This window comes from Gobio gobio (genome assembly GCF_949357685.1).
Source record: "Gobio gobio genome assembly, chromosome: 24".
Taxonomy (NCBI): Eukaryota; Metazoa; Chordata; class Actinopteri; order Cypriniformes; family Gobionidae; genus Gobio; species Gobio gobio.
This window is the reverse complement of record NC_137120.1, coordinates 25,202,753-25,224,869: the sequence shown is the minus strand read 5'-3', so window position 1 is coordinate 25,224,869 and position 22,117 is coordinate 25,202,753. Positions and strand designations below refer to the sequence as shown.

General features: G+C 37.5%; 2 protein-coding genes across 3 annotated transcripts in view; one reads left to right on the top strand and one right to left on the bottom strand.

Moving 5' to 3' along the window:
* pvalb7 (parvalbumin 7) overlaps window positions 1-15,015 on the bottom strand; it is a 43,712-nt gene extending 28,697 nt beyond the window's left edge. Inside the window, exons 1-2 of one of the 2 annotated variants that reach the window (XM_079808361.1) lie at window positions 6,532-6,826; window positions 5,315-5,442 (exon numbers count right to left, since the gene is read on the bottom strand). The gene's annotated coding sequence lies outside the window, so the exon portion shown is untranslated. Of the gene's footprint in view, window positions 1-5,314; window positions 5,443-6,531; window positions 6,827-14,772 lie in introns of those variants that run through there. The other variant, XM_079808363.1, reaches the window with a different exon arrangement.
* ncf4 (neutrophil cytosolic factor 4) overlaps window positions 1-22,117 on the top strand; it is a 38,769-nt gene that overhangs the window by 11,084 nt on the left and 5,568 nt on the right. The window contains exons 7-9 of the mRNA XM_079808360.1: window positions 14,870-14,968; window positions 20,215-20,390; window positions 20,590-20,655. Of these exons, the coding sequence (XP_079664486.1) occupies window positions 14,870-14,968; window positions 20,215-20,390; window positions 20,590-20,655 (341 nt within the window). The remainder of the gene's footprint in view (window positions 1-14,869; window positions 14,969-20,214; window positions 20,391-20,589; window positions 20,656-22,117) is intronic.

Below are 22,117 nucleotides of genomic sequence, written 5' to 3'. Positions count from 1 at the left end.
GTAACAATGCTTAGGTAGGTGGTACGTGTCAAAGCAACCTCCACATGGATGGCAGGATCCAAGGTTTCCCAGCAGAACATTTCCCAAAGCATCACACTTGCTCCCCTGGCTTGCCTTCTTCCCATAGTGCATCCTGGTGCCATGTGTTCCCCAGGGAAGCGTTGCACACGCACCCGGCCATCCACATGATGTAAAAGAAAACGGGATTCATCAGACCAGGCCACCTTCTACCATTGCTCCGTGGTCCAGTTCTGATGCTCACATGCCCACTGTTGGCGCTTTCAGCGGTGGACTGGTCTGCGGCTATGCAGCCTCATACGCAACAAACTGCGATGCACTGTGTATTCTGACACCTTTCTATCAGAACCAGCATTAACTTCTTAAGCAATTTGAGCTACAGTAGCTTGTCTGTTGTGATGTCTAGTGAGTTCTGAGTCTGTTCAAGTCAAGTCTGTTCAAGTTAAGTAGGTACCTGGCTAAGGCCACAGAGGCTGTGCCTCTCTGGTCCCTTGAACTTCCTGCACCGCCATGGCTTCTTGAACTTCTTGCACCGCCATGATCCCCTGAACTTCCTGCTCCGCCATGGCTTCCTGAACTTCCTGCATCGGCATGGTCCCCTGAACTTCCTTCACCACCATAGCTTCCTGAACTTTCTGCACCACCTGGGTCCCCTGAACCGCCTGCCCCACCATGGCTTCCTGAACTACCAGGTTTGCCCATGCTCCACAGCCCAGGTACGCCCATGCTTCCAGGCCAGTCTCTGCCTTGCTAGGGTCCATGTCCTGTTCCCCTGCATTAGTCCTTGTGTAAGTCTGTTTAAATTAAGTCCTTGTTTTTGTTTTGTAAAGAAACTGCACTTGGGTTCTTAAAGCTTGCCTTCAGTGGAATCCGTTACATCTGTTTGATCGGACCACACGGACCAGCCTTCGCTCCCCACCTGCATCAATGAGCCTTGGCTGCTCATGACCCTGTTGCCGGTTCAACACTGTTCCTTCCTTGGACCACTTTTGATAGACACTGACCACTGCAGACCGGGAACACCCCACAATAGCTGCAGTTTTGGAAATGCTCTGAGATGCCAGTCGTCTAGCCATCCCAACTTGGCCCTTGTCAGACTTGCTCAAATTCTTACACTTGCCCATTTTTCCTGCTTATAACTTTGAGGACAAAATGTTCACTTGCTGCCTAATATATCCCACCCACTAACAGGTGCTGTGATGAAGAGATAATCAGTGTTATTCACTTTATTCACTTATTGTTATTCAATGAATAATTCATACTGGGTTTGTGGAACATCTGAACTTATTATTTGAAAAGTGATTTGTTCATTAATTAGTATGAACAATTTGTTCAAACATTGAAATAATCGAGTTCACAAGTTCAGTTGATTAATCATAATTAATATAACTGATTAATCATAATGAACAAGATACATTTTGAAGCTTTAAAGCTTCAATCTTCATTTATTGTAATTGCATGGAAAAGAGCAACCAGGACATTCTACCCAATTTTTCCTTTTGTGTTTCATGGAAGAAAGATACAGCTTTGGAATGACATGAGGTTGAATAAATTAATTTTGGGTGAACAATCTCTTTAATGCTTTCCTTTCACCCTCTCTCTTCCACCTACATCTCAAGTCACGTTCTTTCAGCCTCTCTCTCTTATCTTTCTCCTTGTCTTAAAATATTCTCTGCTCTTTTTTTCCACTGTTCACTTTATCCTACAGTTCTCCTTTAATCTCTCCCACTCTTCCCTTTGAGTTCACCCATCAGTCTCGCTTCATTCTTTAGCTTTCTCACGCCATCCCTTAATGCATCTCTCCCTCTTTGTCCTGTGGAGTACTTGCACTCTATCAAGACAGTTTCATTTCTGTCTTTGTGTCTCCTGATGCTGTCAGACCGGATCGCTGTTCTGTCATTCCATTCACACAATCAGCAACAACCACAAATAAGCATCATAAAACATGATTTATATCTCACACCCATATGTAGGTAAGAGCAGAAGGGTGTGCGAATTTGAATGTGTGCAAGTCAGTTTAATGGGCAACAATTTTAAATAAACCAAAATGTTAAAATAAAATCATGTCTATATCTCCATTAGTGCTCAAATGAGATTGTACGAATTCATATGAATTTACCAAAACGTAAAACGAATGAGAGTGTGTTGAATAAATTGCAAAGGTCTGGTTTATTTACAATAGCTCCACCTTTCAGAGCGCAGATTAGTTAATTTCGTGATCGAAATCAATGAAGAAAAATGTTTGTTGACAACCTTTTTCATCTCAAATGTACTTTTTAGTTTTTATCTTAGTCAACTTCAATATTTAGTCAACCTTGCCCTGCTTTTGTTTTGTCAAGTCTTAGTCGACTAAAATACCTGCTTTAAAGGTCCCATGGCATGAAATGTTCATTTTATGAGGTATTTCAACATTAATATGAGTTCCCCTAGCCTGAATATTGTCCCCAAGTGGATAGAAATGTTGATCGGTGTAAAACCGAGTTCTGGCTGTCTTTCTCTGCCTTTGAGAAAATGACAGGCCAGACTAGCCAATCCTGAAGTCTCCTGGTTTGACGTCCAAGCAGGAACGGTTACCTCCCTTTCCTCCGCCTAGAGAATCTGGCACGCCCATGCAAACACTCGAGAGATCATTGGTTGTGAACGAGTGAATGCTGGCAGTTTCTCAGTGTTTGGATGTACAAATGAAAACAGAAGTCTTTTTTCAGTTCCTTCTGATCTGTGATCAGTGATTTCTTATGTGTAGCTAATTATTTATTATTCGTGCACACACTGCGGCTTCTCTCTCTCCCGACAGAACGGTGTTTTCGTGTTTTATATCTTGTGAGTCAGTGTTTTTGTACGTCCTCGTCGCGTCTATCTGTTCTTAAATGTGCATACAGTCGGGAGTTTCTGCTTAACATCGGCAGAGCCACATCTTTAGAGATAAACCTCACGCATGCCGAAGCTCGGCCTTCAACATCCCCGACCCCCAGTACTGCATCTGGCCCACAGCGGAGGCACCAAACGCGGCGTGAGATTAAGCAGAAGGGGGGTAAGCGTGAGGGTATCCGGCTAGGCTAGCCAGCTTTCCCCACAATAAACTGGATTACATTCGATTACTGCTGTTGTGTCTTTGTTTGCGCTGTGTAAGTTACTCAATGCGCGTCACTGACGCTTTTCATATGATTGGAACATATCTAGAAATAATGCTTTAATCAAACTTACTAACTCGTTCATCTCGCTGTAATGGTACATTGCATGTGTTACAAAGTTGGTAGAATAATGATGAAGACGGACTCGGTGTGACTGGGACTCGTGTTTATTCAGAACTCTCAGATACAAACACAATAAACTCGCGCTGACTGACAGCGCTCTCACAACTCAGTAGTTACTATAAATAACTTTGTTAGCAATCGCTGAGCTCCGTCTCCGTGATGTCCGGTTCGCGAACGAATCATTCTTTTGAATCGGTTCTTTTTAGTGAACCGAACCAGTTCACAAAATCGGACTGAATCGTTCTAAACGGTTCGCGTCTCGAGTCAGCGCTGATCCATAATTTACTAAAGTAACTAACTTTCTTACATGAGTGACAGCCCCTCCGACTAGAAATAAATTAATAACCTGAAGTATATTCTAGTAACTACAAAAGTTCACCCTGAACTGAGACATGCTGAGAGAACTGATGAGAAGTGAACTCAGGTCCATCCGTCTCTCTGGCAGCAGCTCGTGCGTCGTAGACCTCGTTAAACCACGCCCCCTCCGCTCATTTCAAATGCAAAGATGTCAGCCAATCACAACAGTGGGCATTTTTACTGAAGTCTCACAGCAGACACGCCTCTTGAAACAGGGCAGTCAGCCACAGGGCAAACAGCAGTATAGACAAAATGCCTTTTATTTCTAAATTATGACATTTTATCATGTAAAAATCATACTAACAATATAAGTACACAGGAAACACTATAAAATAATAGAAAAATGCCATGCCATGGGACCTTTAAATTACATTTGTAATTAATTTCTGTAGCAAAAAAGACTTTGTATCATCACACAGAGGTTGCTTAAGTGCAGTTAGTCACCAAACACAATTGGAAACAATATACTCGAGATTCATGTTTGGATTTATTACAGATTTAGTCGCAGCAAACAGCGCAAGCGGCTCACGAGGAACACAGACTGACTGAACGATACCTTCATTTAACCTGTTAAACTGCAACCCCACTTTGGGGCTCACAGCTGAAAACGACCTACCTGAATTAAAACAATTATAGCTCCTGAGAACAGTGTGCTACAGGCACAATTAAGGTATCTTTGGAAAGAAGACACTTGGGACTCTACTAAAAAGCAATCAGAGTTGATAATTCTCAAACAGATAAAAAATTATAATAGTTGAAATGCCTCAAAAATTATTTGCACTACACAGAATGTTGTATTATTTCATGTAAAAATATATGAAAATAGACCTGGAGGAATCCAGTTCAGTTATGGATTGAAAGCCACACGACTTATCAGTTTATATTTCAAGTTTGAGGAAGATATAATGAAAAATGTGGTTCCTGCAAGCTTTTTTCCAAGACTATGTCTGTTCCATTTCTCCCTCCGCCTGCTTGAGGCACATCCCCAGAAATGACATCTCCCAACTAAAACAATTGCAGTTGCTAAACAATTTGCACTACATGCACAATTTAGACATCTTTAAAAAGAAGACACTTTACAGTTTATTACCCAAACATTAAAGTAGAAAAAAACTTAGAAAGACAAACAGTTATAGAAGTTGAAGTGTCTTGAAGATGATTTGTGCTACAATGAACACTTTATTATTTGATGTAAAAATATATGAAAATAAGCCTGGAGGAATCCAGTTAGTTAATGAATTGAAAGGCAAAAGTCTCATCAGTTTATATTTAAAATTTGACGAAGATATCATGAAAAATGGGGTTCCTGCATGCTTTTTTCTAAGAATATGTCCAGGTGCCAAGAAACCTACAGGAGACTTGATAACCTAATGTTATGAAGGGTACTGCAAGCTGTTTTAGCCATCATATATGATGCTTGAATGCTTTTTCAACTATAAAATAATAGGCAGAACCATAAGACTTTGTATTAGTGATTTATTTGTACAACAGAACTTATAAAAATATAATAAAAATGAAATATTAATAAAAAAGAGCTAAACTTCTTTGCAACTGAAAATACAACAAGTAATATAAGTATAATAACTATAAATATAACTAGTAATATAAATAACAATATAATATAAATATATAGCTATAAAAACACACACAATTTGCAAATGTAAAAAAAAAAAACATTTACTGGCCTTTTACTGGCGGATTCAGGTCTACAACAGCAAGTGCAGATCTTGAAGAATCTGAAAGCGTTCTTCTCTTTTCTGCTGGTTGGCTGGTGCTTGGCTGCCATTCCTCATCCGAAGACTCAACCTGATGCCTGTAGAATGGCAAGGAAAGGAATGAGAATTAGCACTGCATGTCCTATTTCTGTATAGTTTGCCCATTCAATCAACAATCACACTGTCATCATTCACTCTAATTACAGGCCATCCCATGAACAATGAAACTGATGGGCAGTCGATTAGACAGCATTCATATTGACGGCGGCCCATACATTCTCACACAGCCCAAGCATCAATCTAACGGCCGGCTATACAGTGAGCATTCATATTGACGGCGGCCCATACATTCGCACACAGTCCTACAATCAATATAATGGCCGGTGAAACAGTGAGCATTCAACAATCACACAGATGGTCGGCCGTCCAGAACTTTTCTTTTTTCGTCAATTTGTTTTTGTAGCACAGGGGAAAAAAAATGCATTTTATATATTATATATATATATATTTTTTTTTTCTGTGTGCGCTAGAAAAAATGCTAAATATCAGTATATGTATAATCTATACTGGTATATTGTAATTTTTCTAGCACACAGGAAAAACATAAAATAAATACAGTCTCAATATATATATATATATATATATATATATATATATATATATATATATATATATATATATATATATATATATATATATATATATAAACAATTACATGTGTTATATATATATATATGTTTTATTTACACACACATGGGGAAAAATTATATATACTTTTTCCCCATGTGTGCTAGGAAAAATGCAAAATATCAGCATATGTATAATGCATACTGGTATATTGTAATTTTTCTAGCACACAGGAAAAACATAAAATAAATACAGTCTCAATATATATATATATATATATATATATATATATATATATATATATATATATATATATATATATATATATATATATAAACAATTACATGTGTTATATATATATATATATATGTTTTATTTACACACACATGGGGAAAAATTATATACTTTTTCCCCATGTGTGCTAGGAAAAATGCAAAATATCAGCATATGTATAATGCATACTGGTATATTGCATTTTTTCTAGCACACAGAAACAATAAAATACATACATTCTCACACACATTCTCAATATACATAAACAACTACACATAGCAACTCACCGGTATGTTATTGGATCAACTTCTCTGTCAACAAGCACCGTCACCGCTGTGTTCACTCTCCTTTTTCACATCGCTGCTTCGAGTGAGCTCAAATAAAGCATTTCAGCACAATAAAAACTTCTTTTGACGATCCATTGGATAATACATTCCGTCCAGTTAGTAAGATTAGCAAACAGTTACTACAAAGAGACCTCTGTTTGTTTACTAGCGCGTTAGCTTTTAGCTGTCAGATGGGGGGTGTCAGGCTCGCAGCATCTCGTCGGAGATAGCGCCACATTGGCACATTCAGATGAATAAATATTCACGCCCATGTGACAAACATACACATGCAAGGTCTCGTTGGAATCGTGTGCTCATTGGCTACATTTTCTGTCAGTCATGACGATTCAATGCTTTTATTGGCTCCAGATAAACAGACATTATCATTGGATGAGCACGTCATGACATCAGATAAAACGATCGCTATGGTTGGATATTTTTGACTATATCGCGGCTATCTTTGCATGTTTTTGAGTGGGGTTAGTTGGATTTTGTTCGTAACATTCTAAGCTTTAAACCCATGCCACTTTATTCTACCGGGAGACTGTTTTTGGTGCATTATTTTATTGCATAACAGTCTAGTATGATACTTCGCTCCGCAGAAATGCAATGTAAACAAAGGATTAACCATCAATATTACACCGTTATTGTTTCGTTGGATTAAAATGCTCTATGGGATGTTATTCAGTGGACCCTCACCTTTCCATTCGTTCTGGAATTGTTTGCAATGGATGCGTGTGTGGCTCGTAATTAGGACACTAAAGGTATGTACTCTGTTTTTATTTATAAAATCGTTGATGTGTATTGCTTACATTGATGCAAAAATACAGCCGTTATAAGCTTTTCAATGAAAAACAGTGGTCTGTCCTCGATGCTTGAGGTTTAGACCTTTAGAATGATATATAGTTTGTCAAGATTAATGATGTTTTTTTACGTTAAATCTATTAACAAACATTACACTCGTGCTAAAAATAGCGCTTCAACCCGTGCACGCGCTCATGAAGCTTATCAGGTTTAAGCAGGATATCTTAAAAGGAGATGACTAAACTCCACCTTACTTGTTTGTCTGTGTTTTCAGATAATCCATGCTTCTTCCACAGTGTAGAGAGAGCACATGTGCATGGTTGCCAGATTACAAATATTAAGTAAAACACTAGGTAGAAAACGTGTTCTTTTAAAAGAAAACAACTTGAAAAATTCTTGAAATCGGGCTACCGCAAGAACAAAAGCTCAAAGTGGCTCCTAATCTTTTTTTGAGTGATTTCGGTCAAGTTTTTATTTTTCTAACTGCATTTTAGTCCTATATTTTTTCGTCAACGATATTGCATGCTGATATAGCCACAGTTATCATTTGATGACATTGGCGTCATCTCATCGTCTTGTCTTAGTCATGGGAAAAAAGGTTGTCAACAAACATTTTTCTTCATAGATTTCGATCATGAAATTAACTAATCTGCGCTCTGAAAGGTGGAGCTATTGTAAATAAACCAGACCTTTGCAATTTATTCAACACACTCTCATTCGTTTTACGTTTTGGTAAATTCGTATGAATTCGTACAATCTCATTTGTAACGCCCCACTGACAGTTAGGTTTAGGGTGGACCTTCAACTGCCACAATGCAATAGTTACGTTTTCTCATGAAATCAGGTTCATTGATTTCTTTATTTCAATTCCTATTCTCTCTTTCTCTTCAATTATTTGGCAAACAGCTAATCACGAATGACTTGAAATGCCATTGGTTGAGCCAAAAGGAAATATTCGGTCACATTTTTTGCCCTTGACACACACACCCATCTTTGATTATCTCCTCAAAACATTTCTCCTATCATGTCTCGTCCTGATGTAGATCGATGTAGCAGGTGTGCTGATAAATCTCCCACAGTGCTGGACATTTGTCTTCATATGCTCATGTGAGAGCACATGATTCAAAGCACGCTGCTCTCCACATGGAGATCACAGCGGAAGACACTCCTGCCTTATTCTGGTGTGTATGTGTGACCAAGAGAGAGAGAAAGTGACAGATTACACTTCTCATAACACCAGATAAAACAACAAAAGATCTGGAAACGAAGGCCGGGAAAGATAGATATGTGGGTGGTGTCGCTTTGCGGTTAAATATCTGGGGAAGGTTGCAGGTTCGAACTTTTAAAAGGGGTGATTCATGTGCTGTCACTATTGCAGCCCTGAACAAGACGTTGTTATTTAGGAGAATTCACCCAAAAATGAAAATTCTGGCATCACTTTTGCATGCTTATGTCGTTCTAGTCCTTTCTTCCATAGAGAACAAAAGGAGATGGTCAGCAGGATGTTCATGCTGCTCTTTTCAACACCACAAGCCACCAAAAAATATATAACCATAAGAGTTTTGTGCTATGTGCAGATTTGACATCAGTGGCACCAAAAATCATATTGTGACAAGCCAAGTTTGAATATTTGAAAGTGTATGTTAAATTCAAGAGCTTTTAAAATCATCATATTGGCACAAAATTATCATGTTGCTTCAGAAGACTGAATATAGTACAGAAGTCATGATGACTACTTTTATGGCCCTTCTTTGCCTTTTCTGGAGCTGGTCCCCATCTGCTTTCGTTGTATGGAAAAGAGCAGCGTAAATGTTCTGTAAAATTTCAAAGATTCTGAAGAATGAAACTCAATGGAGATTGGAACGACATGAGGGTGATTAAATGAATAAGTTTTAACTCCAAGTTTCTCAAGTGGGACTGAAACTGTAGTTAAAAATGCATGTCAAGTCACTTCGGATGAAAGTGTCAATTAGATATCACCAAATCTATTGCTTCATTTGCTGTGTGACAGCTCTGAGAAGAATATTGCCATTGTCTGGGACTCATAAGATACGAGACAGGGAGCTTGATTGAAAATCAAGGCCTTTTCTTCTGTATCACTGTAAGGACTTTAGACATTAAGAGAGAGCCATTATAGAGAGATTGGAGATACTGTTTCAAGTCCTGCACTTTGGCTATTAGAAACATTGTTACCGGTGTGAACCATCTGAGTGAAGATATTTTAAGCACTATAGTCACATATAATAACATTTAAGCATTAAAGTAAGTTATGACTGATTATATGCATTCACACTTACACAGTATTGCACTTCCATGGTTATTTTCATGGTCTGCTTCACAAAGGACAGCTATTTCACACCTGATCTTGGATGAAAGCTTGGGGCGAGAGTCCCAGAGTTCTTGTTTTGGATGGTTATTGGCCTGATATAACAGATTTTTGTCAATTCAATCTGATTTTTTTGTATTTCTCCCATTACATTTGCAAATTAATGACTTTTGGCCATTTATAAGCAGGTTAATAACTGACACCCCTCCTTGGTTAAACTCCTTTGTCATGTGTCATGGCCCCAGAGAGTGATCTCTTCTCTTTATATCCTGCTCTGATCCCCCAGTTGAGAAGAGCCAAACTGGGTCACTCATTTAGGTAGAAAAAAACACCTCCTTCTCCTCCCTTTTGGCTGGCCACGTGCTAATGAGCTCATTTCAGAGGTCATTGACTCCTTAATTGAAATCAGAGTGCTTTGTGACCCCCAGAGTCACTCTATAATTAGATATGTTCTCCGACCCCTTGATCCCGTGCAGAAATAACTCTCCAAATATGACCAAACAAGAAAGACCCCTTCAATAGAGCGCAGCTAAATGAAAGAGATTGATAGTCATTTGTGTTTGAGTGTTATTGCGTTTGTACATGGTTAAATAGTTGTCTTTTGGTGACTTTTTAGGGTTCATATAACTGGTTGACATAATTGGCCAAACATAGCTCACAATTCTTTCTTCATAAACTTCCTTTTAGACTTTTTTAGTAGATCTATCTCGGTTTGTTCTCGACCTACTTCTCTTCGATATCGAGTTCAGCGCAAGCCCTGAGGTCTTCATATCACTTAATACTTAGGTTTCAGCTAATATGTCGACTAGATTGCCTGATAGCATATATACATCACCCAGGTGTCTATTTAATGTGTGGGTCTTTCTTCTGGAAGATGCGATCTCTAAAACGCTACCTTAAAGAAATTTATTTTCAGATGTTTATGATGTAGAATGTAAATCTGCTCTTTTAAGAATATTTATCAGATGTTTTCATTCTTTCCGGATGAAGTGCTGTTTAATAGATGTCCTAGAGACATATACTAGTGCTTCCTAGTCAAATTAATAGTAGGCCTGTCAAGCGATTACAATTTTTAATCTAATGAATTACACGATGTGCCGAATCAAAGTAATCATAAATTAAACGCAAATAAAATGTGTCCGAGAAATTACCCCAAAAAGATCATTTAAATTAATTATTGTGTTAAAGAAAAGCATCAAATAGACATTACAAAAAGTTTTTAGCATTTAGGCAAAAACGGCCATGTTTTATAACATTTTTTCAGAAGTTGCATCTGAATAGGTATTTATTTATATATATTTACAAACCATTTATTTCTGTTCAGATGTGGCATGAATGCATTTACACTGCAATTACAATAGCATAAATAATGCTATGAGATTAATGTATTCAAGAGATGTATTTACTCTCTCTCATGTCGTTTCAAACCTGAATGACTTTCTTCTGTGGGACACAAAAGAAGATAATTTCTGAGAAATGTCTCAGTATTTTTTTTCAGTTGTAACCAAAACAGTTTTGTAACCACCATTCTTCAACATTTCCCTTTTTATGTTTCACAAAAGAAAGCAAGTCATACAGTTTTGTAATGACATGAGAGTCAATGATGACAGAATTTTCATTTTTGGGTGAACTATCCCTTTAATGTGTGTTTTTTAATTTTTAATATAGAACTAAAAACGAAACTAACTGAAACTGCCAGTATGTGGTGGTAAATGTCTTAATGAGTAAGTCATTGAGTCATTCATTCATTCGATTTGTTCAAACTGCTGATTCATTCAGGAATTAAGTAAATGTGTCTCTTTATGAATGAGCCATTGAATCCTTGGTTTACCCGATTGATTTGCTCAAAACACGGATTCATTCAGAAATGAAACGCCGCTGTGTGTTGTTTATAGATGCACAACAGTCCTGATCTGGCTTTATAGGTAGTATTTTTGTTGGCAAATTTAGCAAAAAGACAATATTGTGTCTAAATTTAACACAATATTAACATCTTGTTTATTGAACTGTAGTATAAAATCAATATCACATATGCACTCGTGCTATTCGGAACAAAAACTGCACTAGTGTGATATTGCACACTTTACTTTGTCTCTTTGTCATATTGCATCATGTTTGTCACCAATCAACTACATTTTAAGATTACATACTTAGGTCTGGGGCAGGTGCGTTAAAAGCGTAAAAGCATAATTTTAACATTTTGAATTTTTCCATAAATAGACCATCAAATTAACGACAGCCCTAATTAATAGTTAAACGTTTTAGGAAAGCTTAAAATATATGCGTTGCTTCTTTGTAAATGAAGTACACCATTGCCGTTGTCATGACATTCAGCAGACATTTTATTTTCGGTTGGCTTGACACCATTTATTCTGTACTTTAGGTTACTATAAAAGATAGAATAGATAGAATAAAAGAATAAAGAAAAGACCACAGTATCACAATACAGTATGTAAATGAGTGCAGGAAAGAAGACCAATCAGTATTCAGTATGCAAATATTACAATTACATCATCGCTGTAGGATAAGTAGCGAAGAAGTCACATTTTCAATGTAACCCCATTTTGGACCCCATTGACGTCCATTGTACAGACAAAAACACTCATTTGCGTTCAGAAGAAAGAAGTCATACAAGTTTGGAACAACATGAGGGAGACTTAATGATTACAGAGTTTTCATTTTAGGATGAATTTTATCTTTAATGTTTTCAAAACTCGCAAGCACAACTAAGATGGAAATTATCTACAAAGTTTAAATTTAGCCTGTGCGTTTAGTGGTTTGAGATAAATTCCAGAAAGCAGTGGAAAAAGACAATAAAAAGATACCTTGCAAGGTGCTGTGGCAATGCTAATGCTACTGAGAGCTTTTCTCAGAGCTAGGCTAATTAGCACATATATTACATTGGGAAAACGAGGGGAAGGAAATTGCTTTGACACATTTCCAAATAGCGGAGTGGGTTTGTTGCACATTCTCGCACTTTTCCAAGTCTTGTTTAATTTCCAGTGTGGTTTAACCATGTAATAAAAAGACAAGAGACAAGGCGCAAAAGAAAACGCAGTCCAATATAAGGAGGAATCGCTCAACAAAGGTGTTATTTTGTTGTTAGTTTTTTGATATTGGTCCGACATCGTGCAGTGTGTTGGTCATAACAGGATTTTTAAGTTTTGTTCAGTTGTGTCACATTTCTAGGAGTTCATTTGTAGTGTCGTTTTTTGTAAGGATTATCAAACTAAATTCCAGGGTCCTAAAATAGCTTTACCGTAGTGTGGCTGAAGAAGCCAATTATTGTACAGAGTTACTTTGCTGCACTATATAACAAAGTTAGCCCACACAAATGACCCAAAAGCCATTTTTAGGGTTTCACAGCAGCAGTGCTACTGAAATAGTTTCTTCATCTAATGTTACTGAGCCTGCACTCAAATACTTGCTCTGTACCGTTGACTTTGTGAAGAATTTCACATCGAGTTTTGGCACAAATTGTGTCTTTCTGTTCAGATGCTGCCTACGAGCACGCACGGACATACACACATGCATGCTCACACTTAAAGCAACTGCCAAGATGTAATTAGCTGGTAACATCTAACACGTCTCACCTACACACTCCTACTCATGCAAACAAACCAAGCGACCCACAGCTCAGCAGATTTACAGCATTATCTAAACATACAGAGATGGTGGTGTGAGAACAGATGCCCACTCATGCCCATCACACACACGCACTCATACACGTGTGTTTAGCGTACGGTTACACACAGATATTTAAAACACCAGTATACCCTTCAGAAATCCGTGGCCATAGTGGATCGAAACAGTCAAACGTCAGAGCTCTCAAACATATCAGAATACTCTAAATTATCAGAGCTGTACTGTCATTTTATAGCTCTACATTTTTACTCTATGTCTTAGGTGGCTGTTTCTCCAAAGAAACCTTAAGAGAAACAACTGAAACACGGCTGATACTTGAACAAATCATAATCAAGAGCTCTTGAGCTGCCAGGGAGCTTTTGTGGAGTAATTGACCTTGGTTTCTTTTGATTTAACTAAGCTTGAAGGATTGACATGGACAGGTGACATTGGAGGACATAGACTATCTCTCTTCTCTGTATTCTTTTACATCACTTTTTCTTTGTTCTCTCCTTTTTTCTTAAGTTTATGGTCCTTTTAACTGCATTTGGTCCTCTTAACGCAGGCATATTTGGTAATATACCATGTTGTGTGTGTGTGTGTGTGTGTGTGAGAGAGAGAGTGTATTCAGATTTTCAGAGGTTATTTCAGAAATATCAAGCATGGTATTTGGAAGTTTTTTAAGAGATGGTGTACTTTTCAAAGAATACCACGGAAATACCATGGAATTGTCTTTATACATATCCAAAACTACTTTGACCATGGTAAATGTTTAAGAAAACTGTGATGCATATCCAGAATATGTGATTTTTCATAGTACATACACAATACATGTTTCATAGTTTACTATAATGTACATAGTGCATATGCAATGCATGTTTCATAGTTTACTACAATGTACATAGTGCATATGAAATGCGTGTTTCATAGTTTACTACAATGTACATAGTACATATGCAATGAACTTTTCATAGTACATATGCAATGCATGTTTTATAGTTTACTATGGTAAAACTGTGGTATTATTTTAAGCACATGTTCACAATAGCTTATACAATTGCACATGTTCGACAAAACATGGCATTACCATCTGTTACTATGTCCAAAGCCAGCTTTAGGACATATATTTTTAAACAGTTTACTATTGTATTCATTGAAATTAATATGGTGCTATTATGGTAATAAGTCCAAAATCTATGACTAAATAATAAAAAGTATGAGAAAAACTGGTATTACCACAGTACGTTTTGGCAAGTATTAGAAAAGAAAAGTACAATAAAGCATTTATCTCTCCCATTCTTTGAATAGTATTTTCACTCCTGAATCTCTCTTGTCACTTGCTTTAGTTTCTTTTTTTCTTACCAGTATCCTTTCATCCTATTTTATTCACATCACTCATTCATTTCATTCATTCTCTTCAAAGTTCTTTAAGCACGAGGATCTCTTACCTGCAGTTTGGTCTCACTCAGGATGTGTTTCTCTCTCTTTCTCTCCGTCGATTTGTGTGTGTTTCCCGCTTGCTTGTCTTCGCTGTGTGTGTGTTAGGCGGTGTTTGACTTCAGCGGCAGCGGACGCCTGGAGCTCAGTCTGAAGGCTGGAGATGTGATCTTCCTCCTGCGGAGAGTCAACGCTGACTGGCTGGAGGTGAGAGAGGAATGGAGAGAGAGAGAGAAAGATAACAGGATAGAAGCAAAGAGAAAGGTAGAAGAGGATAGGTAGGCAGGAGGAGAGGAGAGAGAGAGAGAGAGAGAGAGAGAGGGAGGAGGGTTTGTAAGATAAAGGGAGGGAGAGAGAAAAAGGATGGAGCATCATGATCACATTTATGTTTGGAGGTATTTGTGTGTAAGTGTGATTGTAGCACAGATAGGGCAGATTTGCGAACAGCTTGTGCCAGCGCAAACCCTCTTTTGGCGCTAAACTACTTTCAGGATTTAAAAACTAGCACTGAAAAGATGTGTACAGATATTTTTGCGACTGGCCTTATTGTATATGCATTTGTAGGAGTTTACCTTTCAGACCCAAAATGTATGGGAGGAGAGTATTTAAATTAATCATGCAAGGTAATTTACTAAGGTTTGCGCTAGTCAATTTACTGGTATGCGTGTCATTATTTTCCGCCTATTGACCTAAAAATGTGCTTTAAATGTATGTGGTAACACCTAAATTAATACATTTTAAGTCAAAAATATAATTTAACATTACTGAATTAATCTAAACACATTTTGTTACACCAACAAATCTAAATTCAGTCTTATATCAGGTTCAAATAGCTCCTTAAAGTCATGAAACAGAATTTGTGTTAACTATAGTCTTTTTTTTCCCCTATTGTGATGAGTAAAACGGCTCCTTGAGTAAGAAATGTGTAGGTTGGGACTTGATTTTGTCTATTGAAAATTGATTGGATGGTTGTGGTTTGCAATTGGTCGATCTCATGTGAGTGACAGGTTGTCCCGCCTTTCTGAGACACAGAAATATTCATAGTATATTATATTGTATAAGGGTAATTTTATTGTTTTTATTGTCTTTATAATATATCAGATTATTATCATCACATTTATTGAATGCTTTAACCTTTGTTTGAGCTATAGGAATGTCCTTTATATAACATAAACACACATACGCACACAAATAAGTAAAACACATTAATGTGACATGGCCAGTGTGTTTTACATACATCTCATACAGTTCCATCTGGATTTCTGTATAAATTTGCCATAAAAAGGTCTTTCTTTTATAGAGTTTTCTGCAATTTCAGTTCACAAATATTTGTACATAAAAGATTTACAATTAAACAATACATTAATATTAAACAGCGTCTATCTAAACAAAAATTGTGTTCACTATACATACTTCAAATATACATTTCTCTGGGTTGAGATACAGCATCAGGAGAGCATGATGAATGGAGGGATTCACTAAAGAAAGGAAGAAGGGAAAACATTTAAAGGATAAAGTGATTGAGGGAGGGGGCATTAAAAAGATTCACTTATGAACGAAGGATGATGGTGGGAATGAAGAAAAGGAGATAAGATGAGAGACATATATTAGAGGGTGTGTGAAGGAGAAGGACAATGAGAGTGAGAAGATCTGATCTGAACAGACACACACATACTTTTTATGAGTTGGATATCTGCAATCTTTTGGTTCATGACAATAAAGGAGAAATATTTGACCCGAATTGAATTGCAGAGAGAGAAAGGAAGAGAGAGAAAATTGGATATTGCATAGACATGCAATGGACCCTCAAATAACATTATCGAGATTAGAACGGGTGAAAGAGAAAGATCAAGCTGTAACTCGCTAGTTCATTGCCACCGAAACGCCTTTTTCTTTTGCTTGAATGCACTTAATGTGTCTGAAGATCAGGGGCGTAGCAATCATTATTCCCCCCCCTTCTGGGGACATTAATGTGCCTGCCTTATTGTGTCCCCTCCACTTATCACAGCTCTCCCCTGCCACAGATACAAGAAACCATCCCACAGTAACATCAGCTCTGAGATGATAGACAGACAGAGAGACAGACAGGCTGTGTTTACACTTGGCATTAACATGCGACCACCGTGATCCGATCAAGCAGATCGAATCATCAGTCAATCGGGACACGGCGTGTTTACATTTGTTTACACCAAGTGGTCTCTATATCTAATTGATCCGATTTCTGTTTCCCGCAAAATATTTAAATTAGGTCTGTAATAGGCCTTTATCACGGATTTTTGTCATTTATTCATATTTAAACATCTCATATAGGGTACTTAATCTACCAGTTTATGTTTTCCAACATTAATCTTGTATGATGAAACAAAGAAAAATTGTATTCCGATGCGAGAGAGCGCACAAGCATTAAAGGATACTGTAGGCTACGTGTAACATGCAGAAAATGTCAGAATCTGACCACCTTTTTATTAAAGAAATAAAACATAAAACACATCACAAAAAGCATTAATTAGAACTAAACAAGGGTAGGTTATGCAACACATGGTTTATTGATGTACGAATAAAAAGGGTACAAATTAAACAATGCTTGCATTGCTTTCATTCACTTATTTTACTTTCTAATACGATCTCTAGTCTTGGATCAAAGTTGTTTAAATAAAGAAATATTTCCAAAGTTGATTATTTAACTGGGTTGACCATGTTAAATGTGTCATATCATCCATGGTTAAGTGCTATGATTGTAGTGTGCAATGCATAGGCCTATTGTAGACAAAATGGAAGGTAATTTATAAAAACATGCTGAAGCAATAAAAATATAGGGTAGCTAACATTAAAAATAAAATTCATTGTGTATACCGATTATTCCTCTAGCAGTAACATTAACTTGAGCAGCGTGCAGCTCTTCATTTAGATCTCACGACTGATTTACACCTCTGGCGCTGAGTGACAATGACCTCATTCAGATATTGTTGCACAATTAAAATGAAAGATGGCACAGAGGAAATCATAGTAAGTGTAAATAACCGGTTTTAAAGGGGTCATATAATGCCATTTTTGTACAAGTTGATTTTTTTGTGTCTAAATGAAAAGTTTGTAATATACTTTAATTAAAAATTCTCATTAGTATGGCAAGAAAACACAAATTTTACCTGGTCAAAAACAGCTCTGTTTTCAGCAAGCCATTTCAGTGCATGTGACTTTAAATGATAATGAGCTTTGCTCACCCCGCCCCTCTGTTCTGTGGGGCGTTTTGACACGACACATGTGGAGTGTTGCCCTGACAACAGTTGAGGGTATATTTTGGATTAAGAATGGCAACGGGAGTCTCTGGGTGCGTCTCAATCAGCTCCCTAGTTCAGTAGTCAGGGCACTGATCAGGGAGTCAGCCCATTTACTTATGTCCTGATCAGTGCCCTGACTACTGAACTAGGGAGCTGATTGAGATGCACCCTCTGAGTGCAACCGTATCAATTTGAACCGGAGTCGGACCCGGAACAAAATGACGACCCCAACGAAGTTCGACAATTAAGGTTTCTGACGTTTCTGAATGGTTGGTTAACATAATGTCACTTTGATCTATCTTTGTGCTGGCAGGGTAGCGTAGTGAGATACGAATGCTATGTGTTTACTGATGTATACGTTAGTTCATTGACAGATTGTAGTGTTACCACGTTAACTGTATCACCAGCGTACACAGTTTGTAATAACCATAACGCGTTGTTCATTATAAACGTGGGATTATGAATTATATTGAGAACGTCATACATAGAAAGCATGCTGTAATGTAACTTACCCTGTAAACTTTAGCCGCATTCATCGTGAAGTGTGCAAGCGATTTGCAAAGATTAATATAAAGGTTAATAAAAAGTTAGGTACCACTTTAGAATAATGGTCATTAGTTAACATTAGTTAACTACATTAGTTAACATGAACTAATAACGAACTGCACTTATAAAGCGTTTATTAATCTTTGTTAATGTTAATTTCAACATTTACTAATGCATTATTAAAATCTTGCTTGCATTAGTTAATGCACGGTGAACTAACATGAACAAACCATGAACAGCTGTATTTATATTAACTAACGTTAACAAAGATGAACAAATATAGTAACACATGTACTGCTCATGGTTAGTTCATGTTAGTTAATACATTAACTAATGTTAACTAATGACCATTATTCTAAAGTGTTACCAAACGTTACACTCACTTCTTCTGGAGGTGCAGCAGGAACACGAATAGTTGGTAGCGATCCTTTTTTCAGGAGCAGCTTCTTAGCAAAACCTGCTTTATACTGACCCACTAAAGCAGTCTGGTGAGAAATGATTTGCGCAAACATGAAAGCATTGACGTTGATCGGGGGGAATATTCCCTTCGAAAACAAAACTGGGTCTTCAGTGGTTCAGATTTAGGAAAATCAAAATGATTGCTGTGTTCGTTATTTCACCCAAGAACAGAACACCACAATCGCTTAGACGCCATTCTGCTCCAGCGTATCAACAATGGCGGACTATGATGACAGCTCGCTCAGGGCGGGTCTGTGTTGAAACGCTGCTGTCAATTAACAATCGTGGGAGGGACGTCCGACCGTGTGACGCCACACGGTCAGACGGCTCGATTTGAGACAGGGGAAAACATAAGGAGATTAAAAAAACAACACTGGAGGGATTTTTATCATTATAGGATGGTTGTGTACAGGCACTGCCAACACACAATTTACGTACAATCTTGTAAAAGTGCATGTACCATTATATGACCCCTTTAAATTATTGTCAAGGTGAAATATGTTTAATTTCTTGTCAAAACTGCATCCGTCCATTAATTTCTGACAGCCATGCGGAGAGAGTGGGTTGGGATTTATATGACGTCGCCCTCTGAATGCAGATACGATGGCTGGATTGTGTTTACATTACACTGAAATCCGTTCACAATGCATCCTCGACTACCTCTGGACCAGGACATGCTGATCGGATAATATTCTGATCAGAAACGTGTTTACGCTTGTCTTTTCAATGTGTATGTGGACAACATCCGGATACAGGTCGCAAGTGTAAACGCAGCCACAGATAGACAGACAGATAGAAGTTAGACAGACATAGATAGATAGACAGACAGACAGACAGAAAGATAGATAGACAGACAGACAGATAGACAGACAGACAGACAGACAGACAGACAGACAGACAGACAGACAGACAGACAGACAGACAGACAGACAGACAGACAGACAGACAGACAGACAGACAGACAGACAGACAGACAGATAGATAGATAGATAGATAGATAGATAGATAGATAGATAGATAGATAGATAGATAGATAGATAGATAGATAGATAGATAGATAGATAGATAGATAGATAGATAGATAGATAGATAGATAGATAGATAGATAGATAGATAGATAGATAGATAGATAGATAGACGGGCAGCTGATACCATGTGTCCTCTCTGTAGGGCACAGTGAGGGACAAAACCGGAATCTTTCCCGAGTCGTTCGTGAACATCATTAAACCACTTCCCGAGAGTGACTCTGACGAAGAGGGCCGAGCTTCCAAGAAAGGGAAACATGCTCAGGGTTCCTACAGCTGCCTGCGCTGCTATCTACTGCAGCCAGAGGGCAACGAAACAAGGTCAGAGACGCATGAAGAGGGCATGTGCATATGAGTTGATCTTAAGATATTATCTTTTTAACCAATAATTAACCACTATCACACCTAATAACACACGTCTAGCAACCATATTGTAACACCCTGGCAACCTTAGCTTTTGAATATGAATATATCCCAGCTAATGTGAAACTTCTGTATGTGTATTTCTTGTCTGCTGTAGGGACATATGCGTTGAGGAAGATCTCTCGATTCGACCATCTTATGAAGATCTGTGCTCCCGAATGAGGTACCTTTATCCCTGTTCTAATCCAGTAATAAAATTTATAAAAGAGAGCCTCATTACTTAAATATTCTGCCATTTAATACTATGTCAAACAACCTAATCAGCTTATGTTTGCGTTTATTTTCTCATTCCCATCATCAGCATCTTTAATTCTGCTGTTCTTTTCTCAGTGAGGAGAGCTGGTCTCTCTTTAATATTCCCACCATGTTTCATGTAGGGGGAGAAAAAGATGCAGTAGAAAAGAAAGGAACAAGAGGAGTTAAAGTCTTTTTAAATGTCAAAATTTTCAGTTTGCACTTTAGAAAACAAAAACACACAACCTTTTTTTGTACAGTGTAATCATTATGAATTATTTTTCTCAAATATCCAAATGAAAACCAAGGGACCTTCCTACCTAGACAACAGACAAGAACTGTTTATTTAATTCATGTTTAAAAGCATAGTTAATAAAATAATACAGTATTTGGGAACACTTTATTTTGATGCTCCACTTTATACATTCTATTAAAGGGTTAGTTCACCCAAAAATGAAAATCTGTCATTAATTACTTACCCTCATGTCGTTCGACACCCGTCGGAACAGAAATTAAGATATTTTAGTTGAAATCTGATGCCTCTGAAAGTCCTCCATTGGCTCAATGGCACTCTACACTCTCAAGACCCTTAAAAGGTACTAAAGACGTCGTTACAAAGTCCATCTCACTACAGTGGTTATAAAATAACTTTATGAATCTGCGACAGTAGTTTTTGTGAAAAAAACCCTAAATAACGACTTACATAGTGATGACGATTTCAAAACAAAGCATCATGAATCTTCGAAGCGTTATGAATCACTGAGTCGATTCAGCGGTTTGAATCGCCAAATTTCAGCAGTTTGGCGGTTTGACACGCGATCCGAATCATCATTCGGCTCAGTGATTCATAACGCTTCGAAGCTTCATGATGCTTTGTTTTGAAATCGTCATCACTATGTAAGTCGTTATTTAGGGTTTTTTTGCGCACAAAAACTATTGTCGCCGATTCATAAAGTTATTTTATAACCACTGTTGTGAGATGGACTTTGTAACGACGTCTTTAGTACCTTTTAAGGGTCTTGAGAGTGTAGAGTGCCATTGAGCCAATGGAGGACTTTCAGAGGCATCAGATTTCAACTAAAATATCTTAATTTCTGTTCCGAAGATGAACGGAGGTCTGACGGGTGTCGAACGACATGAGGGTAAGTAATTAATGACAGAATTTTTATTTTTGGGTGAACTAACCCTTTAATTATAAATACACTGTAAAAATTATTGTTAAAGTTAAAGTTATGACAACATATGTTTTTACATTGCTTTAACTCGTCAAAATAAGTTAAGCAATTTTCAACTTTTATTTTATAGTTATACAAGATTCAACTCTCTTTTTTTTCAAGTTAGTTTAATATAATTTAATTTGGAGTGACTTAAACATCCAAGTTGAGTGTACT